The sequence below is a fragment of the Trachypithecus francoisi genome, unplaced genomic scaffold (genome assembly GCF_009764315.1).
Source record: "Trachypithecus francoisi isolate TF-2019V2 unplaced genomic scaffold, Tfra_2.0 Lachesis_group17, whole genome shotgun sequence".
NCBI lineage: Eukaryota > Metazoa > Chordata > Mammalia > Primates > Cercopithecidae > Trachypithecus > Trachypithecus francoisi.
In genome coordinates, this window is record NW_022681462.1 from 31,390,884 (window position 1) to 31,418,879 (window position 27,996).

General features: G+C 38.6%; 1 protein-coding gene across 5 annotated transcripts in view; it reads left to right on the forward strand.

Annotated features, from left to right (window-relative positions):
* Positions 1-27,996, forward strand: part of CTNNA2 (catenin alpha 2) — a 1,168,663-nt gene that overhangs the window by 911,223 nt on the left and 229,444 nt on the right. For all 5 annotated transcript variants that reach the window (XM_033175260.1, XM_033175261.1, XM_033175262.1 and 2 more), the window contains one exon: positions 1,387-1,467. In XM_033175260.1, the coding sequence (XP_033031151.1) occupies positions 1,387-1,467 (81 nt within the window). The remainder of the gene's footprint in view (positions 1-1,386; positions 1,468-27,996) is intronic.

The following is a 27,996-nucleotide window of genomic DNA, read 5'->3' on the forward strand; positions in this document are numbered from 1 at the left end:
TTGCCAATTCATGTTATCCCATTAGGCACAACTTAAGATCTGGGATCTCATTTTCCTCATATCAGCAAATTACTACAGAGACCTACGTGATTTTACAGAGACCGAGTAGGCCACAAGAATTGACTTGCCACTAGCATGATAAATAAATCAATCTGTAGCGTTTGACTAAAATTTAGATAATTTAATCGATTTGACAAGGTTTTTGAAAACATTTGTCTTTTAAGGGGAAGATAATTGTCATCCATAAAGTCTATAGAGCTTTTCATCCATGGGAATCTTGTTGCTCTTTTAAAAAGACAATGGGGATTCTTTTTTGTTCAGTTTTAATTGTTTTTCTGTACCCACCAAAAAAAAAAAAAAGGAGAAAAAGCAAAGAAATAGGAAACTGGTGAAACTTCCAAGTGAGTAATTTATTAAAGAACATTTTTTTTTCTCTACCTCTGCCTGTTATAGTCATAAGGGAAATTTTCCTCATGACCTCAAGCTGTGGGTTGCTTATTATCATTTTTAGCATTTCACTACATGACAGAGTAGAGATTAGCAATACTGTATTTTCTTTTTTTTTTTTTTTTTTTTTTTTTTTTTGAGACGGAGTCTCGCTCTGTCGCCCGGGCTGGAGTGCAGTGGCCGGATCTCAGCTCACTGCAAGCTCCGCCTCCCGGGTTCGCACCATTCTCCTGCCTCAGCCTCCCAAGTAGCTGGGACTACAGGCGCCCGCTATCTCACCCGGCTAGTTTTTTGTATTTTTTAGTAGAGACGGGGTTTCACCGTGTTCACCAGGATGGTCTCAATCTCCTGACCTCGTGATCCACCCGTTTCGGCCTCCCAAAGTGCTGGGGTTACAGGCTTGAGCCACCGCACCCGGCCGCAATACTGTATTTTCTAGTAAAGCATCTCTTTTGAATTTGATACAGAAGTTGCAGTACGGCTTAAAAAATACTGGTATAAAATTCTGAATTCTGGTGATTTACTTAAAATCCTTTTCGATTTAGTTTTTATTATCTCAATTATCTTCTATTCAGAAATGTGCCTACACAATATAGACACACAAAGCATTTGTATTTGAAGGCAAAAACAAAACATCCTTGTTATATTTACTTAACTGCTAAGCATCTGGAGGAGGGATGAAAACACAGATTTGTGTGGAGCTGAATATGGACATATGTGTAACCATCCTGACAATGTATTGGTTTTTATCAATTTTAGTTATTATTTCAGGAAAAATCAACTTTAGAGACCAAATCATGTTATAGTTATATATTAAAAATAATCTTTTTAAAAATTGTTTGAATTTAACATCTCATGTTTTCCGGATTTTTTTTTTTACTTTTAGTATCTCTAACATTGAATATGCTAAACCAGAAATTATTTCTCTTTTCTTAATAGACTGGAAGGAAAGAAAAAGGAGATCCTCTCAACATTGCGATTGATAAGATGACTAAGAAAACAAGAGATCTAAGGAGACAGGTACTATTTTTTATTTTTACTTTAAGTCCATGATATTTAGTAGTGGTTTTCAACAATATCCTTTTCCAGGGTGTCTTCTTGGAGATGACGATGAGGTTGTTATTCTTTATAACATCTACAGATACAAAAAGATCCCATTTTATCGGCAAGGTAGAGATTGCTGGACAGAGATGAGCCCGTTGCAAGCAAGGAAACAGTTCCTGAGCAGGTGGCTTCTCACTGCCCAGATCCAGTCTGTCCCGGTGGAGACTGGATGAATTCACTACTGCTACATCTGGTCTTTAGTTTTCCAAATCCAGCTATGCCAAGAGCCTGTGTCTGATCTTTGCTGGTTCTTACTTATCAAACTCCCGGGAATTTAGTGATAAACCAGAATGCTAATGGTTAATGAGAAATACAACTCTTAATCTAATGGGTTAATTAAGGTCTCTTGGTCAGTGTATTCCCTTGGGAACATAAATCTAGGAGAAATTTTCCTTATCAGATGGTTGTTTGGGAAGCAGGGAATAAAATGGCTAATGACATCATTAGTTTAATGGGTCTATTTTTCTTAATGGGGAGAAATCTCCAGTCAGGGCCCTTTTTTCTCCTTGAAAGTGTTGTATGAACACTGGTAAATGTTGCCTTACAACCCTGATATTATATGTGGCCATGATGAACTCCTCTTTCTTTGGTAGTAGTATTTCTCTGAAAGAGATTCTACCACCCACTGAGTTATAATAAAACCCCCTCTTCTTGATTCCTGCCCAGGAGGGCAGAATCCTGTCTCCTGCTGTAGCTTTGGCTATGTCCATCTCATTCACTAATTGTTGATTGTGACAGCCAGATAAAACCAACCACTGCCATGGCAGCACCTGCTGTATTTTCTGCAGCTGAAACAATTGGTTTAGCATGGCCACATCCAGCATTTGCTCCTGCAGTGTGTTAAGTACAAACAAAATTAGCAAGAGGCCTGGGCAAGAATGGCCAAGTAGAAACTTGGAAATGATTTGAATGAGAGGAACCCACCACTTCTGACTGCTGGGGAGCTTCTTGGCTTTTATCAAGACGTCACCTGAAGGTGTAGACACACTTGATCTGGTGTCCTTTGGAGGATGTCACAATTATTTCTGGAATATGAATGTTCTAGCTCACCAGCTAGCAAACCTTTTGGGGGAAACATTCCCTTTTACTTTACTTCAAATAAGGCAGAATACAACATTTTCCTTTTAGGTATTAGTAACTAACAGCAAACAAATATATGGCCAGGTCTCTATCTCTTTGCTCTCTTAGACCATCTCTACATATCACCATTTAATATGAAATGATATGGGTGGCAGGAATTGGAATGGAGGTTAGTTGAAAGCACTGAATCAGATACCAGAGCCCTTGGTTTTAGTGTTAGTTCTGCCACTAAACTGGCAGTGTGACTGTTGATCCTTCATCCCTTGGTCTTACAAAAGTAAGGAGCTAAACTAGATCTGTAAACTATTTTAAAAAAAAGCTGTATGGCCGGGCGCGGTGGCTCAAGCCTGTAATCCCAGCACTTTGGGAGGCCGAGACGGGCGGATCACGAGGTCAGGAGATCGAGACCATCCTGGCTAACACGGTGAAACCCCGTCTCTACTAAAAACTACAAAAAAACTAGCTGGGCGAGGTGGCGGCGCCTGTAGTCCCAGCTACCCGGGAGGCTGAGACAGGAGAATGGCGTGAACCCGGGAGGCGGAGCTTGCAGTGAGCTGAGATCTGGACACAGCACTCCAGCCTGGGTGACAGAGCAAGACTCCGTCTCAAAAAAAAAAAAAAAAAGCTGTATAAGATTGTATGAGTCTAAGGGAAATTCTCACTCCTATGTCAGAGATCCCAATGACTGATAATCACAGATTTTTAAAAGCAGTGGGAGGACATCTGCAGGTCTTGCCTTTGGCTAGATTGTCAACCAGGTAAAATTCATGAACTGGGTCCTCCCATCTTCCTGATCCCTTGGTCTTAGCAGTGATTACATTTTTTACATTCAAGAACAAGCCCCTTCAGCTCTTTTCAATCATGGACTACTAATAGCAGGATTATTATTATTATTACTATAACGGAATGAAAAAGTAATTTGTACTCTCATATTACAATTCCTGGAAAGGGTTGACTCTTTTTAGCAGAGGACAGTGGTAAAATTTGAAGGTGAAAAATTATGGTGGAATTTTAAATGTTTAGGTGACAAGCTCCTTGGAGAGCTTCCTGTAAGATGGCAGTGGAAGGAGTGTGTCCTTCCCTGAAATTATTCCATGTATCTTATTTTTTTTCCTTACGTTTCTTCAAAATATAGAGGAATAAGGATAAAAAGGGAATTGTTTCATGGTATTAAGATCCCACAGTTATGGCACAATTTCACACCGTATCCATGAATTTGGTTGAAACATCTTTCTCTTCTCCAATCTGCCTTTCTAAAACGACGATGGTCCCCATCTGTCAGTTTCATCCCTACCCATATGTTAAGATATTTTTGTCTTTCTTTTCATCTCCTCTGCCTCCCCATGTACACCTGTAGTGGCACAAAAGCTTCTCTGATCTAAATTGAAGCTACCTAGCACTTGAGCAGATGGAACATGCAATGACTAATTTGTTTGGCCCAGGTAGGTCATAAGCTAAGATTTGGGTAACTAGTAATTAGATTAACAAGGTGTTACCTGGGTCTCTGATAGCCCCTCCACAACAGTGGCTCAGAGAATGCTAATGGCTCAAACAAATGTATACGGCTGACATACTTTCTGTTCTTAATTACAGATAAATGTATGCTAGAGCAGATTCTAAAAGAGAATGCTCAGTGATCATGTCCACTTCCCTGTACACATGTAGAGATCAAATCTCATAGGGAAAAAAAGGTGAAATCAAAGATTTTAGTTTATTAAAAAATATTTTCAGTGACATTCATGACGTCTCACTCTTTCAGTCTCCTGCCTCCTCCTTATAGCCCTACGTTTGGGCAGTGATTTTCAGAAGGGTGACCCTGGAGCCTTGAAAAATTTTAGCCACTGAATTGAAAAGAAATAAAGTCAATCATGATCATTATTTTGGACTTTCCTAATGAAAGAAAGTGGAATTAGACTTGTAGATACTTAAAGAAATCAAGATTAATTGAATATCAAGGATTTTGGTTTAAGTGGAATTTTCAGGTAAGTAGAACTCCTCTCTTGAGGCAACATATCCCAAGGAACTGGGGCATTATAAATGGTGAAAATATCATTTAAAACTGATTAACATGAATCCATCTTACCAGTCAAACCCATGACAGGGGGCAGTGGTAGAGGACAATCCTCCTAAGGACTATTTTCTTTAGAATGAAAAATGGGCTGGGAGCAGTGGCTCACGCCTGTAATCCCAGCACTTTGGGAAGCCGAGGTGGGTGGATCATGAGGTCAGGAGATCGAGAACGTCCTGGCTAACACGGTGAAACCCCATCTATACTAAAAATACCAAAAAATTAGCCGGGCATGGTGGCAGGCGCCTGTAGTCCCAGCTACTCGGGAGGCTGAGGCAGGAGAATGGCGTGAACCCGGGAGGCGGAGCTTACAGTGAGCCGAGATTGCGCCACTGCACTCCAGCCTGGGCGACAGAGTGAGACTCCGTCTCAAAAAAAAAAAAAAAAAAAATCAAAAATGGATTTAGGGGATGCTAACTCCCAGCTTTGAGCATTGTGTTCTCATTTTAGAGCTGTGGGCACAGCAGACCCTGCGTCTGAGCTATTGTCACTGCTGTGATTCTGGAATCAGCCCAGTGTGGAAACAATAGCTCTTGGCTGATGCCCCTTCTGGGTGCCTAGTGGCCCACATGGTCCATCCATCCCCTGGAGAAGCCTCAGTCAGTATTGGCCAGCTGCACCCCTATTCTCTTTTGCTCTGTGCCACCTGTGAACTATTCTAGGTACGATCTCTTAATTTTTCCTATAGTTACAGGAATGCTAGTTGATTCTGAATATTATTTTTGTATTTTTATTAGTCCCTGTTTTTTCTAAGTTGATGAATCAGCACCCAAACATTTCTCTCTGAGAAGCTAATAAATAATATCTATGACATTACAGTGTTGCTAAACTTAGCAACTCTTTCACTCCCAAAACAAATCACAGGCCTAATTCTTATTCCTTCACCCTTACTAGCCACCACAATGATTCCAGCAATGAGACTTAGTGAGTGTCAACCTGACAAAGATCTCAATTCTATTATTACAATCAAAACATTTTTAACAACAAAAATCTATATAGAGAATGCTTTAACATTAAGGTGAGTACTTAGGATAGTAATATAACAAGGCATTAAAAATCAATAGGCAAAACATGTTATTGGATGGAATGTTTAAAAGCTGATTCATTAATGTTGTGTATCCAAGTAGTACTACAGAAAAATCTTCCAAGATTAATAAAAAACAATTACAACTAAAAAATTCCTTAGCTGTCTCCTTTTTGACCCAATTCCTTATGTACAAACTCTGGCTGAAGGTGAACAGTTACTTACCATGGAGAGCTTGTAAAATTACTGTCCATAAAATGTAAACTAACTTATAACCCACTTGTATTGAGTCCTTGCAAGGTACCTGGAACTGTTCTAAGTTATCTCTCTGTACTGACCACATTTAATCACACACTAGCTCTAAAAGGTTGTCACCATGCTTATTTTACAGATGAGGATGTTAAGCCAAGTAATGTACCTGATACAGTTTGGCTGTTTCCACACCCAATTCTCATCTTGAATTGTAGCTCCCATAATTCCCATGTCATGGGAGGGACCTGGTAGGAGGTAATTGAATCGTGGGGGCAGGTCTTTCTCATGCCATTCTTGTGATAGTGAATAAGTCTCACAAGATCTGATGGTTTTATAAAGGGGAGTTCCTCTGCACATGCTCTCTTGCCTGCCACCATGTATGATGTGACTTTGCTCTTCTTCCACCTTCCTCCATGGTTGTGTGGTCTCCCCAACCTTGTGGAATTGTGACTCAATTTAGCCTATTTCTTTTATAAATTACCCAGTCTCAGGTATGTTTTTATTAGAAGCATGAGAACAGACCAGTACAGCACCCATGGCCATACAGGGTGTGGACATGTGGAAGTTGCAGCCAGGCAATCTGGCTATAGGGTCTTGTACTCATAAATTTTACTCCATCCTGCCTCTCCATAGAATCAGCATATGCATGTGGGTCAACCATATACTAGTGTACTCTGAGAAGTGCATGTGGGGAAGAAGGAAGGTTCACATAAATATGTAGAGGTGCTTCGAGGCTTTGAGCAGCACCTCTACAACTCTAGGATTTGTAATTGGTAGGATGAATGCACTGTGAAAAGAAAGGAAAAAAAAACAACGATGGTAAATGTCAAAAACATGTTTCTTGTTTGTGATATATCATCTCTTGGGTCTCCAGTTGTTATGGTTCATTGGATCCTCTTTTGAAAAAGTGCAATTATGTTTAGGTATCTGACCTCTCAAAACATGAATTATAGATTTTCTAGAACAATTGCAGAAAAAAGAGAATGTTAAGGCATTCTATTTTTTTTCTCACATCTGCTTATGATAGGGCCAATTATTTTTAAATTCATTGTAAAAAACATTTTTAAATCATTTATTTCTGGATTTGAATCTGTTTTTCTTCATAAGGATATGAGGCTATCTACATGGCAACACAATATATTACAGAATATTGAGTTCCTCCAAGTGTTAAGGTTTGTGTTCTGTAGACTGAAACCCTACATATAAGAGCTAATAATCTCTGGTGTTTGGAGTCTAGGTCAGATTGTCAAGCTGCCATGGAAACATGGAGATCAGAAAATGATCATGCAGCAAATGGGATTTGAAATACAAGAAATATGAACCCAGAGACAGCTAAATAGAAATGGGATCAGAGGCCAGGCATTGTGGCTCAGGCCTCTAATCCGAACACTTTGGGAGGTTGAGACAGGAGGATCACTTGAAGTCAGGAGTTCAAGACCAGCCTGACCAACATGGTAAAACTCCATCTCTGCTAAAAATACAAAAAAAAAAACACACAAAAAAAATAGCCCGTCATGGTGGCACGCACCTGTAATCCCAGCTACCTGGGAGGCTGAGGCAGGAGGCTTATTTGAACCCAGGAGGCAGAGGTTTCAGTGAGTTGAGATCACACCCCTGCACTCCAGCCTGGGTAACACAGCAAGACTCTGTCTGAACAAAAAGAAAGAAAGAAATGGAATCAGAAACACCATAAATTAGAATAAGAATGCCAGGAGGAGCAGAGCAGAGTAGGTAGTAGGCTGGAGTGCAATGGCACAATCTCAACTTACTGCAACCTCCACCTCCTGGGCTAAAGTGATCCTCTTGCCTCAGCATCCCAAGTAGCTGGGATTATAGGCACATGCCACCATGCCTGGCTAATTTTTTTTTTTTTTTTTTGTATTTTTAGTAGAGACAGAGTTTCACCCTGTTGTCCAGGCTGGTCTCAAACTCCTGACCTCAGCCACGAAAGGCTGTCCTTTGGATGTATCCCTTGACGATGGGTAGTACATTCAAGCTACCTCTACCTTAGGAAAATCTTGATAAAACAACCCTTAATTTCAGAGCACCATTTACTTATCACCTGGAAAATAGTCATTAGGCCAAGTCCAAAGTACATTATTTCATCAGTTGGAAACAGTTCTTGAAATATCATCTTGGGCTAGCTGTTCTCTTGTCAAGGTACTATTCAACTCACAAAGTGGTTCAGTTTATTTCTATAAGCCAGCATATGGTTGATTGTTCACACATTGGCTTCACACTAGCAAGTCTAGATCACACAAAGAAGCAGAAGAGTCTAATAGCTTGATCAACATTGTTTCATCAAATGGTACACTAGACTGAGCAGAGGGATCTATAACATAAGTATGAACATGAAAGCTCTCAATGAAGTGGAAGCTTCAACTACTGATTTATTCTTTTCTGCTAATTTCTCTAGGCCCTAGAAATCAAGGAAAAGTGGGAAGGGAAGGAGTAAATAGCAATAACTGAGCCCCAAAACACCTAATGTCTGTGTTTGGTTCAATTCCCAACACCTTCTTCTATATTTAACAAAGAGAATAATACCATTAAGAATCCTGATCCTGAGACTGGAAGATCCACTGTAAGATTATGAAACAAAAATGCCATCACATTTTTCAGCATGAAATTCCTAAGCAGAGAAACTTAGAATATTTTCAACCATGGTGACTTAAATAACAAAGATTGTTTCATAGAATGCCCTTTCAGTTTACCAGAACATTCATTTTACTACACCCATGCTGGTTAAGTGAGGTTCACCCATATTTGTTGTTGGAGGCTATGTTTAGACTGGGATTCTTATCCAAAGCTGTCACTGAAAACGAGATAATTTTAAAGTGTGTGGTGCATCTACCATTATGGCCTGAATTGAGGTGTTTCTAGAGCTGATGATAACAGCTAATCGCCTTGATTCTGACTGAATGTACTCAGTGGATATTTGCAGTCAGCTTGTAGTCAAATATATCTGTTTCATTTGACCCCTCCTTGCTGAGGTTACCTTTTATTACCTGAAATGGCTTCTGGCATCATCTTTCCCAGGGGAAATTTCCATCAGGACTGCAATATTTCTTTATCTCCCTATTTCCCAAGAAGGCTGGACAATCTGAAATTCAGAAAGTGAGTTATCTTTCTGCCGGCTCTGCCATGCCTGCTGTCACCACCAACCCTGGTGGGAGCCCATTTGCTCTAGGATGTCCTCATGTTGTGCCTTCGTGATTCCCATGGATGTCACTGCTGATGGCTGAGGGAATTCAACATTGCTTTTTGCTTGGGTGGAAAATTGTGAAGAAGGTGATGTTAGTTTGAACACCTCTCTATTTACATTACATCCCCTTGACTCATCTTTGTCCTCTTCTTGAGCTGAATGAAATTTCCAGGTTATCCTACAACCAAACCTTCACCCCACCATGGCTCTACACAATTATGTGCTTCCCACTGTGATCCACTTTTCAAGAGAGTGACAGTCCCATGCAACTCCTCCTTTTGTTATTCCTTAAATCTCCTTCAGCTATTCAGTACAATTGATACCACCTCCTAAATGCATTTTGAGTCCATTGCTCCTCTCCACTGGCATTGGCCCTAATGTGCTGCTTCTCACACACAAAAAAATGGCCATGGCCACAACCTCATAACCAGTATCCTAGACCCCAGTTTCCTGGTAACTCCTAGACCCCAGTTATGATTGCCCCAGCAGTCTTAAGCCAGTGTTTCCAGATCCTTCTGCCTTTTCACTTGTGTTGCTTCTGCCTGGAATGCTCCCACCACCCCTTTTTGTTTTCTTCCAAGAAAACTCACATCTTTTCCTACTAGGCTTAGCTTAAATGTCACCTTATCGTCACAACTTTATCCAATTCCTGTAAACAGGATTTATCCAGTAGACTCCCAGAGCATTTAAAAATATCTCTATTATGACACTTTTTGCAGTGAGTTTAAGTTGTTTATTTGTTTTTGCCAGTGCTCATGTCTTTCTAGTCTTTGTTTCTTCAGGTAATATCCTAGTGCCCGAAATAAAGGAAGCCTGAACCACACAGGTGCTGAAAGAGTGAAGAATCCCCTGTCTGTAGCCACCCCACCCAGGAAATATCCCAATCATCAACTTGCCTCCATTCTAAACTCACATGTCTCTGGTTCCATTGTCTCAAGGGCTAGATTTGCTAGCGTAAAACGTCCACTTATATTTTGAGGATAATTTCCATGGTTAATGAGGCTACCCTAATCCAGTAGTTTCCTGTTACTCAGTTGGCTTGAGAAGACTTAGCTCAAGAGCAGCTAAAATGAAGATATTTGACTCCATTTTGGGAGATTCTGACTTCATGTATCTCTGGTGGCACCTTAAAATCTCTGTCATAACAAGCTTTTTACTTATTTCTGATATTCTGCCATGTTTGAATTCTACTGTCTTTGTTTCCGATAGTTGGAACTTTCAGACATCATCCCACTCCCTCTGGCAGTATATTTGAGGATTTGTGAGGCCTTTCCAACTCTTCTCCAGTCTCCTCGGCCTCTACAAGACCTTTCTACTTCACAGAGACAATACCTGTTTTCAGGGGCAGAAAATCCATGTTTGAGGCTTGTAAGAGACAGAAAAAAAAAAAGAAAGAAAAAGTTGTGTTTTTCCTACTCTCACACACTCTCCATAGCACACTTCATCTCTAGTCACCAGAATGTATGTGGTATGATGTTACCTCACTGAACAGTTCTTTGACACCAGCCGTCTGTCCTATAATTCAATTCAATTCTAACACTGTCTACCTGGAGATAACTTCAGATTCCATAGACTAAGAGCTCGTTTTCACAAGACTGCTTCTACTTCAGATCCCAGTTGAAAGTAGTAAGTTGTCACCTATACTTCTGACTGACCAGCTGTATAATGGGGGATTCCCGTTAATCCTCCCTCAGGACCAATTAATTTGCTAGAGTGGCCCACAGAACTCAGGGAAACTGCATACTTTTATCTGTTTATTATAAAGAATATACAGATGAACAGCCAAATGGAAGAGATGCATAGGATGAGGTATGTGGGAAGGGGCTCAGAGCTTCTGTGCCCTCTCTGGGTGCACCACCTTCCCTGTACTTCCATTTTTTTCGGCAACCAGTAGATTTCCAAACTCTGTCCTTTTGAGTTTTTATGCATTACATAGGCATGATTGATTAAGTCATTGGCCATTGGCAATTAACTCAACCTTCAGCTTCTCTTACCTCTCTGGAGGTTGGGGTGGGTGGGGCTAAAAGTTCTGACGTTCTAATGACATGGTTGGTTTCCCTTGCAAACAGCCTGGATCCTGAGACTATCCAGGAGCCCATCAAAAATTGCCTCATTAGAATAAAAGATGCTGTCACCCAAGAAATTTCAATGGCTTTAGAAGCTGTTTCCAATGTTACTACCTAGGAAATTATAAATATTTTAAGAGTTCTGTGTCAGTTACTGGGGTTAAAGACCAAATATTAGAACAAAAGGTTCTCCTAGTACCCCTTATATACAAGGGTTTTGGGAACCAGGGCAGAGGTCTGAACAAGGGGTTCAGGAACCAGGATCAATTTATATATTTCTATCATATATTTATATAATTTATATACTATAAATTATATATTTATATTATTCTATATATTTATATATTTCTTATTATTTCACAAGGCTCCTCTCCTCTGGGCATAGGTTAGAAATGAATGGTCTGATTGCTCACTGCTTTTTATTGTAGGGCTTGGAAAGATCTGTACTTTCTGGAGCAGGGCCAGGACAAGGGTAAGGCAAGTGAGGCACAGCCTCAGGTGCAAGATTTTAGGGGCTACCAAAAAGCTCAGTAATCAAGATAGATAAAATTGTGTGCAGCATTTAAAAAAATTAAAAATAATGCAGAAATCCGTGATGAACAAAACATCAACATTGTAAATAAAGATAGGATCATCACAAATAAAATAGTGCCGTGCTGCGCCATATTGAAGCTAGAAGCAAAAGGAAAATCAGCAATACTGATTCTGTCTGTATTTACAATGTTGCTGTCTTCTTCATCATGGATGAACCTCTTGTTAGTCCTGGCTCTGCTCCAGAGCCTCTATCTATCAAAATCTTTATTGCACCTGCTGTAGAAGAAAGTTCCCCGCAAAGTCTCAATGTCAGATGGCTTTCTTTTTTTTCTCACATTAGTGACAAAAGGGCTGGCTTTTAAATTTTATGAGATGACACCTTGGACTCCAGATTTGAAGACCTATTTGAATTGCAGTTGTCTTTTAGGTTGTGTTGCTCAAAATGCATTTCTTCTTGATGTTTATCACAGTGACATGGGCTTTTTATGGCACTCTGAAGTGCTTTAGAGAAAATGGAGAACATTTTAATACTGCTGATTTACTCTTTCAGGTCTACAGTAATTTCCTTACTGCCTAATTATAAGACTCGGTTTAATTTACTCTACACATAATGTTTACTGATGCACATATGGTGCCACATTTCAAGAAACTGTACCCAGAACAGGCATTTTTTGTCATACTAGAGTATGGAAAATTTTCCATTTAGTGTGATATTGGCTGTGGGTTTGTCATAAATGGCTGTTATTATTTTGAGGTATGTTCCATCAATACCTAGTTTGTTGAGAGTTTTTAACATGAAGGGATGTTGAATTTTGTTGAAGGTGTTTTCTGCATCTATTGAGATAGTCATGTGATGTTTGTCTTTAGTTCTGTTTATGTGATGAATTAGAGTTATTGATTTGTGTATGTTGAACCAGCCTTGCAACCTGGGGATGAGGCTGACTTGGTGGTAGTGGATAAACTTTTGAATGTGCTACCGTGTTTGGTTTGCCAGTATTTTATTGAGGATTTTTGCATTGATATTCATCAGGGATATCGGACTGAAATTTTCTTTTTGTGTTGTATCCCTGCTAGGTTTTGGTATCAGGATGAGGCTGGCTTCACAAAATGAGGGTGTATGTGTCCAGGAATTTATCCATTTCTTCTGTATTTTCTAGTTTATTTGCATAGGTGTTTATAGTGTTCTCTGATGGTTGTTTGTATTTCTATGGGGTCAGTGGTGATATCCCCTTTATCATTTTTTGTTGTGTCTATTTGATTCTTCTCTCCTTTGTTCTTTTTCAGTCTAGCGAGTGGTCGATTTTATTACTTTTTTTGAAAAAAACACAGCTCCTGGATTTGTTGATTTTCCCGTTATATAGAGGAAAAAATAGTAATATATGTAATTCTCTCAACAAAGAATGTCCCCCAATGAGGGGGGAAGTATCACATATCTTAACTTGAAGAAGGCTACGATCTCTTTAAACACTTATTTTAAAAGCAGACTAGTAAGTATGTGGTTACATATGTCTAATGATTTTCAGTTACCCCCAAAATGAGGAGATGGGTAGGAGTTGGGGAAAGGAGACAGAGGAAAAATAGTACTATTTTGTGGACTTATTTCTCAACTATCTTTGACAAGAAGCTATTGATTCAGAAATCATGGGTTCACAGATTCTTAGGGGTGGAAGGGACACTATGGGTCTTCCCAGGGCAAGAGGTCTTTCTTCAGGAATTTTAAGATGACCTCAGCTTTAAATATGGGAGCTTATTCCTTCATTACAGCAGTTGGTACAATTATTGGGTAATTTTACTTATTAGAAAATTGAGTTGAGATTAGTGATTTTGTAATTATCAACCACTGATGTTGATTTTGTGCTGCGAAACTGATTTCTCTTCCTATGTGTAAGCCCCAGATAAAAACTTCAGTAAAGAACTCTACTTAGAGTTCCAGAGACCTATAAATATTAAACATTATTGCATTCAAAACCATGGCTTCACCAACAATTGCCTTGCCTTATTGTAGCAATGAGTGCTAAGAATGGTTAGGCTTAGGAACTGGGCATGTTTCTGGTCATTGAGACAACTGAAATAATCAGCTGTCTTGATCATCTGATCTATTACTCCTGTTTGTACCTGGTTGTGTATGAAGGTCAGAAAAGTAAAGCTGTCCACTGACACTGACAGTTTTTTAGTGTCCATTCTTTACTTGATTCTTTACTCACGATCCCTACAATTCTTCAGAGACATATTACTATCAAAAAAACTTTTTTTCCAGAGTAGAGTATTGAAGTTGCAATAAGAAGATTAAATTTTGTACTGATATGAGCCTCATAAGTTAGATGACTCTAGTGGGCTGACTCTGAAGCCTGTCCTTTTAATGACTGTGGTTGTTAAAGTTGGTACACTTTGCTCTTAGTTTATAGCTTTTATTAAAATTCTTTAATGGGAAGAGCATAAGGTAAATATCAATTATTAATGAGACGTGAGTTTCTCTATAATAATCATAATAATAGGCTTCGTGTTTAATATAATCACCATTTCTTTCTTCCTTAAGCCATTCATATCTGTGTCCAGCTCCATACCAGAAACTGAACTGTGAATGGGATTTTGATAATTATTATTCTAATTAATCGTAAGGGAAAAAAGTAAAGGACTTTCATTTTAGCTGAGGGAATATCTGATTAAATGCATATCAGGAGACTAGCAGACTTGCCTGGTGTATTCAGTGAGAAATGGTTGAATGGATTGTGCCTGAGCATTCCAGGATTAAAGGAGAACCATTTGTCCTGAGGAGTTTGAGGATAAGAGTGTATTTTCTCTTTGATCCAACCATAAATGTTGTCAGAAGTTTGGGTGATTAATCAGTCCCAGACCCATCCTTTTTCCTTCCATAATTTCTTAGTTTTTCACAAATGCATCAATCCTGTTTAACTGTTAAGGGTAGGACTTCTGTATTTTTATTTGATTCCTTCAATTTCAACAAGGATCAGGTTGCCTTAAGTCGTAGCTACAGTATGAGTTGCAACTGTCTAAAGGGGGTGACTGTAAAACTAAAAAAGCACCTTTGGGCCAGGTGCGGTGGCTCACGCCTCTAATGCCAGCACTTTGGGAGGCCAAGGCGGGTGGACCACAAGATCCGGAGACCGAGAACATCTTGGCCAACAGGGTGAAACTCCGTCTCTACTAAAAATACAAAAATTAGCTGGGCATGGTGGCGTGCACCTGTATTCCTAGCCACTCTGGAGGCTGAGGCAGGAGAATCGGTTGAACCCGGGAGGAGGAGGTTGCAGTGAGTTGAGATCGCGCCACTGTACTACAGCCTGGGCAACAAGAGCAAAACTCTGTCTCGAAGAGAAAAAAAAAAAAAAATGCACCTTTGAGCAAGGCTGGGAGACCAGAAAAATGGGAGCAAGAGGATGCTAAGTTCCAAGGGCAGGGAGAAGTCAGCGCTAATGGACTCTGAGCAGATTTCCGTCAGCCTCTCCTTTGAAATATGAAGGCTTAGACCAATGTGGTCCTGCGGCTGTATCTACAGATATCAAATTAACTAGTCGAAAGGGGATAACTTCTGACTGATCAAGTAGGCATTGTGTCACAAGTTACCATAGAAACCAGCTTGCCTGCTGCTCTTTGGGTGCATTCTCTGTGTGTTTTGGCAACAGTATCAAGGGTGTGGAAGCACCCTTGTTGCCAAATCAGCAGGAAATTAATGATTTGGGGTCTAGTCCAGGTCAGAGCACCTCCATTAAGCAGTCCAGCTAACCTAACTAGATACAACTTCTACTCTTCCATGTAACTTTCTTCTTCCTTCCTTGCCTCAAAGTTTATATTAGAGAAGGAATTTCTTAGGGATCACTAGAATAACCTTTGCTTTCTAGCAGAGTATGAGGCAAAGAAATAACAAAAGTCATTTGATCAAATACCAGTCACACTGATCACCTGGGGGCTCTTAGAGACCACATTTGGCCTCCTCAGTTCTCTTCTTAAGGAGGTAGCTTCTGGACACAGCAGATGCTTAGTTACAAGTAAGCAGTGGGTAAATGGAGCTTGAAATAGCCAGAGATTGCAGTAGAAACTTATGTATAGAGTGAGAGGCATGTAAGACTAAAATCCACTGATGAAACCATCTAGAACAGGCATCAGCCAATTACTATGTCTGTCCCAAACTTAGCCTTCTGTTTGATTATGCAATGTTGTATTGACTGCTTTTGTGCTACAACTGCAGACTTGATTAGTCATGACAGCGACTAACTGGCTCACAAAGGCCAAAATTTATACTACCTGGCCCTTTACAGGGAAGAGTCTGCCAATCCCTGCTCTAAAAGTAAACCTAGCTTGAGATAAGACAAATATGGTGTAAGCACCTGAATTCCCTGAAAAGCTAAAGGACCTTGAATCCAACTACTTTTCCCTTAAATAGCGACAGCACCACTCATTTTATAGGATTTCCACAAAGTTGGGAATGTGGTGTAATCATTGGGCTTCTATCTGAAATGAAGAACCTCCAGGGAAAAATTCAGCAGCTGTTGGAAATGCAATGCTGTGCAATAGTTAAAGACAGGAAGTGAAAAGTATTGCATATTATAGCAGAACTCTGGAGAAGGAAGAACTCTGGAGAGGGAAGGTAGCTCAGAGGCTTACCGTTATCCATAATTGGAGTAAAACAGGGGAGTGTGGTAAATGGTTTTCTGAGACCTTTACTGACCACAAATGGCCGGAAACTTCAGAGGTACATTTATCAGCGACATCTGCACCAAGAAGTAAGTGCCCATCATTCTTCCTTCCTCACTCAACAGCATCTTATTCCCCCAAGTTACTCATCCCACTCAAGTGAACTGAGGTTTCACTCATACCTAGAGTGAGAAGTAGTGAGTTTTGTCTGGGTTCCTCCCGGGTGCTTATGTTTATAATAGACATTCTTCTAAGACCCACAGGACTTGTGCTGTAATGTGGAATGCATGACATGTGGAAGTACAGAACCAGGTGACTCTACTTGGTACCAATCCTACCACACCGTAACAGGTGTGTAGGATTGACCCCATTTGAAAGAAATAATAGGTTTTGAGAGCTCGTCTCTGTATCTTGCTTCATGCTCTTTAACCACACATTTTTTATAGGCTTCTGCTCTTAGCCTGCCATCAAATTCATCCGTTCAGAAATTGTCTTTCCCAATTATCAATTAAATTGTGAGGGGATTAAATCATTTTTGGGGCATATTACAAGGTTCCTAAAGGTCCTTGGTAGGGACCATTGCCTACCTTACCTAAAAACTGGATGCAGCTTTTGACTTTTTCACACTGTACTCAAAGCAACTTGTGCCTATTCACCATGAGTTAATCAGTAGCAGATATTAGATACTCAGAATAAAACATCCAGGATCTGATCTTAGATCCCCCTTTGGAGCAAGCAATGGTGGATGAGACATAAGGCTGGGAGTGAGTAATCGACTAGGGGTGGAGTGAAGAATTGAAAGAAAAGTGACCTTTGTCCAGTTAGGATTTGTGAACTTCAACAGCCAGGTCCATAAAGACATAGATCTTAAGTAAAATGACATTATTATTGGAGCCCAAACACCTGACTCTGGCATTTGCTATATGCAACCAGAGGATCCTCCCTTTCCTCATCTAAACAACACAAATAGTGATGCTCACCCTACAAACAGCACCCTTCACTCACACCATGACATTGTAAGGAAGGACAAATGAAATAATGTCTAGGAAAGTTCTCTGCAAGCTATAAAAACAGGACATGCACAGGATTATTATTAAAATTAGCAGCCAGAAACTGAGTAGACCTTCCACATATGCAGAAGAGTTGACTTGCTTTTTGGTCTGGGTTCAGATATCTGAGCAAAGTAGTTATGCTACAAATGTCTTTTCCACCTTCACCCTTGCCACCTAAAACTTAACCCTTCTGAAATGCCAACTCTTCTGGGCGTAGACATTGGGCGATTAAAAGAATGCCTGTTCTGATGGAAGGGTGGAGAAATCTTAAGATAATCTGTAAGTAAGGAAAAAAAGTGCAATATGCTATGAAAGAAATGTAGAAAAATTAGACTTTTTTACAGTGTTGTTTAGGCCAGCCTCCAACACATTCGACACGAATAGCTTGTGCTTACCTCTAAGCACCATTTATGAGGCCAGTCAACCATATACGAGGTCATGTTGATCACTGTAGCTTTGTTTAGTAGTTGGGAGTTGAGACAGTGGAGGAGTTTTCAGCAGAAAGTGAGAGGAGATGGCTTGTCTTGTTTTTTTTCTGTATCCCTGGCCAAAAACAGTGCTTCGTCTACCAAGAGCTACTGAAATGCCAGTAGAAGGAATAAATGACTGAACACTGGCCCTTGAGTACAGTTTAGTAAACTAAGTAAGCGATAAAGCATAATTTCTTTCTGAGGGCTTCTTATGTCTCTTATAATAAGGTTCCTGCCACCTTCAAGCTAATTGCATTAGTATCTATACCATGGTATTTTTGTACATTTACTCTCATTTCACTTTTTTGGCATAACAGTTAAATATCTTGAATAAAACTATGGCATTTGTGTAAATTTTTCTTTCTAGATCCATTATTTCTCTTGAGATCAGAAAGGAATTTTGAATTTCACAATTAAAGTCAAATAAGAGACCTTTCTTAGTTTTTCAAGAATGAATATTTCTCCAGTAAAAGGAATTGCAGAGATGTTTTTCATTGAGTACATTAAAATGAGGCACACAGCCTTCAAAGTCTTATGCAAGTGTGAGCTTCTGCAAAACTGGTTGACTGGGGAGAGACATTTTTTTCTTGGACTGTCTTTTGCAGGGAACTGTTTCATATTTATCAAATGGTTGCAGGTTTTTAGACTTTGTACAAAATACTTTTGCAGTATTAGATGTCTCTCAATATACAGCATATACGCCTCATGCCCCATCCAACAGGTAGACAGCTTTTGGTTATTTTTGAGACAGTTTATTTTTCTTTTTGAGTTAGTGAGTTAAACTGTGTCTTTTCTTTCGTGACTCTGCACTCCCACGAAATAAGAACTGCTAGAGCAGGTATGATCCATTGACTACATTCCTTTGGGTTTGCTGAAGAAAATGCAGTTATTTACATTGATGAATAGCCTTAATTGGGTAAAATAGACTGGTAGTGCTGAGCTAATACCTTTAAATGCCTTGTCTTATGCAATTAATATTCCTTTGTCACACATACATTTAAACCGTTGGAAGAAAGTCTTGTGTTCTTGACTCCTGTCAGACTTAACGAATGATTTTGTCAAGTCATTCCTTTCTGCCCTGGTTGATTGATAGCTAAATTTTGGTCTTCTAGCTTATGTAAAAAGTGTTAACTATGCCTTTCAGCTTGTAAGCAAGGGCATTTAAACCATTCTAGTAGTCAATTTACAGAGGAATTACATTGCCTGTTTACTAAAGGGGTCAAAAAAATGTGCCCCTGCTCATCAGAGACACAAATCACAGGGCCCATGAGCTAATGAAGGCAGTATTTATGAGTTTCTGCACTTGCTGGCTGATACCAAGTTCAAGATGTCCCCGGTCCTGGCTGCTGAGGACTCTGGCTCCCACTTTTGGATATGCCTGTGTTTATAGACTATGGAATAGATATATTTAAGAAGTTTTGATCCTAATACTCTTAAGAGTGAGAATGCAAATTAGAATGCTGGATTGTCACAGTACCAAGCTGCATTTGCAGTTTTCAAAGATTTCTCTATAGTAAGGCTCACCTCTGCCACCACCTGGCTTATGGATTTCCATATAAACCATAATTACCATATCAAAGCATGGAAAATGGATACCAGTCTTTCTGAGAGAAGTCTCTTGTCCCCTGGCCTGAACCCAGTTAGAATCCTAAGAAACACACTTTTTTTTAGCATCTTACAATTTACTATTTTAAAACATTTTGATCATTAAGAGTTATAAGAAAATGGTTACATTAGAGCAAGTATAATTCATCGAATACATTGTTGCAGTAGGCATATCTTAGACCACAAGTTCTCCATTTCTTTCCAGATCCCTAAACCCCCAGGAATTCAGAGTCTCATAGTGAGTATCGAGCAGGTCTCATTCTAGTCTCAGAGTAGGGATTCATTAGGACTCAGCATCACTTCTCCCTCTGGTAGGATCACTGATTCCCTGTTATGGTGTCCATCTGCCATGGGGTCTCTTCTTTTATCCTCTCCACAGGTGCTCTTCTTCTTTTTGGTCTTACTATATCATGGGTAGGGAAGAGGGGAGCTTTCAGAATCCCTTGTATATATACTTTACTCATCCAGGGATCACATTTGTTCCTGGAATGTTTGCTGCTGTCATCATATATACCATTGTTTTTGGTCAATAATGTACACAAAGCTGGTACAAAGTAGACATATGAGAGCTTGTGTATGTTAGTATTTAAAAGCATGTAGTCTGGGGCCAAGCAAGATTGGTTCAAATCCTGTCACTGCCATCTGTTAGCTTTGTGAATGTGGACAAGTGACTTAATTCTATTGTCTCAGTCTTCTTACCTATAAAATGAATAAAATAGTAGCCAGTGATTTTTGAGAAAAGTAAACAAGTTATTCTAATTATTTAGAACAGTATCTGGCACAAAATAAGCACTAAATGAAGATTGTTATTATGAAATATTAATTTTCCCCAGTGCTTTTCTGCTCTCGCCACTTCTCCTCATCTCACTGCTGCAGTTGCTTCTGTCTCTTGCATATCCTCTCCCTTCCACTAGCCTCTCCTTTGCTTTCTTACGCTGCATCCAGCAATTGTGGGCTCCATTTTCTGCTAACATTTTTAACAGCACCATGTCAAGGTGCTGTACCTGCTGGATTAAGCCATCTGGAGATCCACAATGATTCCAGCACTCCTTGGGACCCTGAGGCAGCTTTTCACTGTCTCTTCTCATAAAGGCAAGTGCTCTTGCCTATTGTGGAGGTAAAGGAGGAATTTGATACTGACCTGTGTGTGCTGGGGCAGAAAATGAAATCAACAGTAGGAGCTAAGTACCTATTACTGTCCTTCAGGAAAAGCCCCGATCAACCCTTCCCTGTCCTAGTCCCAGTGACTTGTCTCTTTGTTATAACTTTTTAAGTAAAGTATTTAATCTATAAAAATAATAAATTACAGCTGTGATTTTCTTACACACAGTCCATGGCTATATATTTCAATACATTTGGCCAAAGAAATGAATTGAAATGGCCCCAGACTAGTCCACTAATTGATCAGAAATTTATTTTCAAGATGTCTCTCCCACTTCACCAAAAGGTGATTTGGTAACCATGAAAACTTCTTCTATGTATGTTATCAGTTATCTATTGTCACAACAGTGTAGTATAACAGTACTTCAGGGGCATACAGCAATAGCATTTGTAGCTCACTGCTCTGAGGTGGTCATCTTGGCCCGGCCGTCTCCTGTGCCTGGATTCTGTTGCTCTTAATGGATCTGGGAAGGCCTTGACAGCGATGACTGAGGTGACTCAGTCCTGGTCAATAGGTTTGTCACTCTTTTTCTGGGACAGGCAGTCTAGCCTGGGCATGTCCTTCTCCTGGAGATGGCAGAGAACAAGACCAAGCCAGCCAATGTTGAATGAGCCTTTCAAATGTCCACATGCATCATGGTGGCCAACATCCATTGACCCTAAACATGACACATGACCAAGCCCAGAGTCACAGAGGGCAGGTAGTACAGAGTTACATGGCAATGGTATGGATAGAAGGAGACAGAAGAATAAGGTTATTCATGCAACAAATCTATTACAATTATCTGTTCCATCAGTGAGACATGTTCCTAACTTTTATGCTGACCATCAGCACTCATAGAGAAAAAAATCTAAGGGCACATATGTTGATTTGACTGTTGATCTGGCTCCAATATGTGTGTTGCTAATGATGACAGTTGTACCATCAGCACTCATAGAGAAAAAAATCTAAGGGCACATATGTTGATTTGACTGTTGATCTGGCTCCAATATATGTGTTGCTAATGATGACAGTTGTACTTTTAAATGATCCAGCAGACCTGAATGAATTTGGTGGACAGTGAATGAGATGGGTAGGGAAAAGCACAGGGCCTGATAGAGGTAATTGGTTCCATTAAGAAGAGATGCTAGTATCCCAATTAAAATGATTTTGCTTCATGAAAGACAGTCAGTTTCATCAAGATAATGACCAAAGAATTTCAGTTTCTCTTATGAAGAAAACTAAATAAAGCAAGAACCATGATGATTATTTAAATGTCTTCCCCAGGCCTTATAGATATGCCTCTGCTCCCCCCACCTGCTCCCACCCCAACCTGGAGAATGAAGAGTGCTTTCGTTACCAATGGAGTGTGCATTGATGGCACCTTGGCTTATTAAAGTGGCTTTGGATAGATTATAGCACTGACTGATTACACTAATTGACCTTCAGACTGGCTAAACTTTGCCTGACTTAATGAAGCTCAATACTTGTCAAGCCCCCTAGGCTGGATGGCTCCTGGCTCAGTCACTTTGTTGCTTTGATTTTTCATTTTTAATAACAATTATACCACACAGCTTAAGGAAATATGGCAGAACATGTCAGTATTCATGAGGAGCCTGGAGCAGCCATATTCATGGAAAGATTTAAGGCTTCAGATTTTTTGAGCCTATTTGAAATCACCCTCTAAGCCTAGTTTTGACCTTGGCTGGTATTTCTTATATCATAGTAATAAAGAAGTTAACACTATTATTCTTAACAAGATTTTTGTAAACATTTATCTAAATGACAGGATAGATGTTAAATGGTCAGGCATTTATTAAACATCATCTGCCCAGCCTCAACTTGGGTGTTAACTTTTATTTCTGAAAGTCAAGATGGCATTGGGTTGCTCAGACACATAGCCAATTCTGCCTAAAGATTGGCATGCAAAACACTTCGATTGCAGGGGAGGTTTAGCAAAGAAAGAAAGCTTTCATCCTGAAAGAGAAACGGGATTGATTAGTAGTAGCTACTTGGAACACTGTGTTGAAAAGGATTATAAAGTAGTATTTGAGCTCAGCAGAAAAGAATGCAGTAATTGATTAATCATGTCTGGTGTGGGCATAGAAAGGAAGAGTTGTAGCATACTTGCCATTCCTGTCCTAGTTCATAGCTTTTGATCCTGTTCCTTATAAACAACTTTTCACCTTTTAATTATTTCTTATAAATGTATCTCTATTTATTTTCAACTTCCACTCATGCTTGAATCTCTGAATTAGTTTTCTGCGAGATCTTTTCTTTGCTGGCCACTTTTTTGTTTTCGGGTCAGTATCTGAGTTCCTTTTCTGTGTTCAGGGAATTTCTCATGTTATGAATCTCTGTATTCTTAAATGGCCAAAACACTTGTTTTCAAAGAATACTTTTCTCCCAGCCGCTACCTCCTGTACTCTTTCAACTAGGTGAGGATGTATGTCCTAGAGTTCTGGTCTCTGTTTCACCCAGATGAAAATCAGGTCTGCCTAACATTTTGAATCAAAACCTATTGTCACAAAGACACAGGTGTCTTAACATTCCTGAATTCTGACCATTTTGTGAACTGATGGGTCAATCTTTCTGCTTAAATCAGCTAGAATTAGTTTCTGATGCTTGAGACTAAGAACTTGACAATAGGTCTTCTTGGGAGGCATTCCTCAAACTTTATAATGTGGAAAGATCACCTAGGCATCGTAGTAAAATGCAGATTCTGGTTAAAAGCAGGTCTGGATGGGTCTTGGTTTTGCATTTCTAATAAGCTCCCAGGAAATGGCAGTGGTACTGGTCAGTGGCCCACACTTCAAGTAGAAAGGATCTAAGTAAGGGAAGGCAGAATTTGTAGGAAAATAAAAATTCTATTTTCAGGTTAAATTAGGGCAGGCCAACTACTGTAGTTAATAAACTTCAAAATGTACAAAGGCTCTGGACAACAGAATTACATTTCTTAATAATGTACAATACTAGGGCTGTAACAGAACACTAGGCAGTTCTCCTTCATGTATGCAAGGACCTAAGTTTATTGGGAGGCAGGGAATGTCTTTTATCTTCAACTCAAAGCATCTCTATCTTTGGCCAGTGGGAGCCTCCTGTTCTTCTGGCATGCCCCTGGGAGTCTTTGATAGTTCTTTGCTACCTGGCGTGACAAGATATTTCAAGCTTATTTGTACAATCCTGGCTTCAGAGTGCCTGGAATCAGCCCTTTCTCCATGAAGCACTGTTTTTTTTTTGTTTTTGTTTTTGTTTTTGTTTTCTGTTTTTGTAGTGTAAAGTTGTGTTTCAAGTTGTTGATCACTACTAGGCTAGCCATTATTTTCAGGCTTTTTCATTAGACAGAACTGAGAAAGTGTTTGCAAGTGTCCGTATGTTTTCAATTTAAAATCTCATGTTTTCAAACGTTGGCAAGGATATGGAGAAAGGAAAGCTTTGAACGTTGTTTGTGGGAATGTAAATTGGTACAATCATAGAAAACAGTATGGAGGTGCCTCAAAAAACTAAAACTAGAACTACCATATTTTCTAACAATCTCACTTCTGGGTAGAATCTGATGGAAATAAATCAATATCTAAAAGAGATATCTGCACCCCCATGTTTCTTGCAGCATTATTTACAATAGCCAAGACATGGAATCAACCAAGTGTCCACTGATAGATAAATGGATAAAAAATGTGATAGACAGATAAATAGATATATACACAATGGAATATTATTAACCATATAAAAATAGAAATCTTTTATATGTGACAACATGGATGGACTTGGAGGGAATTGTGCTTAGTGAAATAAGCCAGATAGAGAAAGACAAATACTATATGACATCATTTATATATGGAACCTAAAAGCAAACAAACAAGAGGTGGAACTCACAGAAACAAAAAGTAAGCCAGTGGTTGCTAGGGGCTGTAGGTGGGGGTGGTGAAATGGTTGAAATGTTGGTCAAAGGGTACAAACTGTAAGTTATACAGTGAATAAGCTATGAGAATCTAATATACACCATGATGATTATCAAAAATACTGTGCTGTATGCTTGAAATTTGCTAAGAGAGTAGATCTTAAGTATTCTCACTAATAAGAAAAAAAAGGTAGCTATATAAGGGAATGTATATGTTAATTAACTCAATTGTGGCAATTATTTCACAATAAATATGTTTATAAAAAATGTATGTTTATCAAATCATCATATTATACACTTTAAATATATACAAATTTATTTGTCAGTTATGCCTCAATAAATCTGAATCAAATCCTATGTGTTTCTACTGACATTTCTAATTCAGATCTAGCATGGGAGAATTTTTCTTTAATTATTTTCTACCCTACCAACACTTCTGGTTAGCAAGGGCATAGGAAATGATGAATTAAAATTTCATAGTTAATCATTTGCTTTATTTTACCTTTAAACACAATAATGTTGGAATAACAATATTCATACTTCCCCTATAATTAAAATCACATAAAATGCTTAAAATATTTTGGTGTTTTCTATTCCCTTTCTCGTCCCCTTTTCACAGTGTTGTAATATGTCTTTATTGTCAGAGTATACAAACATTCATACTATATTCTGTCACTTTTTATGTTAATATTTTTCTAGTTATTTTAACTCTTAAAATTTAATTCTTAAAATAACTAGATAGGAAAGGGTCATGAGAACAATATTCTTGAGTTCTTGTGTTTTTATCAGATTTTCTATGCCTTATATCCTTGAAAGTCAGTTTTGCTGGTTATAAAATTCTTAGTTTACATTATCTTTCCTTGAGTATCTTAAAGACAATATTTTCCTTTGGCATAAATCTTTACTATTAAAAAGTCTGATGATAATCTATTTTTTCCTGTATAAATCATATGCTATATTTGCTGAATTGCAGATTTTTTCCCCTCATTTTTTCTTTGGAATTCAGTCATTTTACTGGAAAATATCTTGGTTGATAATTACGGGTCAGTCTTCTCAGGCACACAATACATTCTTTCAGATTGTAGGTTATTTGTTTAATTTCAATTTTTTTTTTCTTTTTTTTTTTTTTTTTGTTGAGATGGAGTCTCGCTCTGTCGCCCAGGCTGGAGTGCAGTGGCCGGATCTCAGCTCACTGCAAGCTCCGCCTCCCGGGTTTACGCCATTCTCCTGCCTCCGCCTCCCAAGTAGCTGGGACTACAGGCGCCCGCCACCTCGCCCAGCGAGTTTTTTGTATTTTTTTAGTAGAGACGGGTTTCACTGTGTTAGCCAGGATGGTCTCGATCTCCTGACCTCGTGATCCACCCATCTCGGCCTCCCAAAGTTAATTTCAAATTTTTTATTTTTCATTTACATATATGTTTGTGGAGTACAGTGTGATATTTTGATGTATGTATATATTATGAATAATTAAGCTAACATATTCATCACCTTACATACTTATTTTTGTGGTGAGAACATTAAAAATCCACCTTAGCAATTTAAAAATATACAGTATTAGAATACAGTTTCAATATATACATATATTCTGGAAAGTTTTCATTGATTATAATTTTTGGTATTCATTCTGTTTTCTTGTTTTGGTTTTCTTTTTTCATGGACCTTTTGGTAGCCCTGTATTGGCTTTTCTTTGCCTGTCTTCAATGTTTGTCACATTTTCTTAAATGGTTTTTTAGCTCTTTAAAAAATATTTTTTTGGATTTAAAACTTTTCCTTACTTTATTTGTCTTATGGCATTTGTTGTGGTGTTTATTATTCTTGTCTTTTTCAAATGATTTTCTTTTATTTATAATTCTTTCTTGAGTTTCATGACCTAATTCTTTAGTTTTTCTTATTCGAATTTGTCATGTTCTTCCATATTTTATATTATTTTTGTGATGTTTTTAATTTATTTGAAATGGTAGGTTACAGTTTTAATCTATTTTATAAGTATATCCTTTTGGCATGCTTTCAGTATGCTTAGGGATAATATATTTCTTAATCTAATTTTCTTATAATAACTTTGGATGAGATTTGACCTTGATAATTTTAAGTTGCTCATTTTTGTGAACATTATCTTCCTGAAGGCTTAGAAAGAGGTTTGATGCGGATAGCTTTTCAAGTTCCCGGAGTTCTCACTTCTGTTATTTTTGTGTGGTATTAAAAAATGTCTGTCTGATTGTTGAGATAACCTGACTCTTCTTATCCCCCCTACTTTATCTCAACCTTCTCTTTCGTCTCTGTTGTCCCTGTCAAGTTCAGTTTTGATTCTACTCTAAATATTTTTTCCTCCATTGTGGGCCTGTTCTGGAAGAGAGTCACCGCAGGTCAGTTTCAAGTGTTCACTGTAGGATCTCCTTCAGACCTTTTTACCCTAGGCACTGCCATTTGTTAACTTATGACTGCAGACAAGTTATTTAACTTTTTAAAGTCCAAGCTTCTTCATTTGAAAAACTAGTATAAGAATCATTCCTATCTCATAGTTTGTAATAGGAATGAAATGATATAATATGCAAAGATTTTAGCTGAGTAAATGATACATTATATATGAGCTCACCAATAACCAACATTATCCCAGGCAGTAATTTAATACACTTTGTCAAATGAGTATGTGGGAGATGTTAACTTTACATAGACTTTATTACATTATATATGGTAAAATGTCAAACACAATTCAGAGTTAAACCAAACTAAGTTATACATACTTTCATGCATACCTTACGGTAATTAGTACAAAAAGGAATTGAGATTTGCTCCTAATTTTCCTTGTTCTGACCAATAATGAATGTGTGTGTGTCATCCTATCAAGAGATTCACTTGAATGCTCCTGAATAGGTATATTTGTTTGGAAAACATTCAGAGTGTTTATCATCTTGTTTTCTGTTTATTTTTATATACATCCTATATACATTCAGATAATTATGAACAAAACAGCACCAAGGTGATTTTTCAGGGACAGTTTCATTTTATTTTCATGCAGCTGCCCTGCTTTCTATTTTAACAATGTGGGAATGATGTATAATTATGCATTGTTAGAAGATTTGGGCTTGTTTATTCTCATTTATCTTGAAGAATAATTATAAGTATTTCTGGAACATAGCAACTATGTCATCATAGCACCTGGGCACAAACAGTTTTGAGATTGTTAGATGTTTCATGTTTCTGCTTCTATCTAACACAAACAATGGATCTAGAATGGGCAAGAGACTGCACAATGGCAAAGTTGCAGGGTTTGCTTCAAAGTTTAGATCTTTATCCAAAGTTCTCCCAACTTGTTGGTTGATGCCTAGATTTTTCCTTTTCAAAGAGCCTGAATTCTTCAACTGTGTCATGATTCAGAACATCCTGAAGGTTTGGGTCA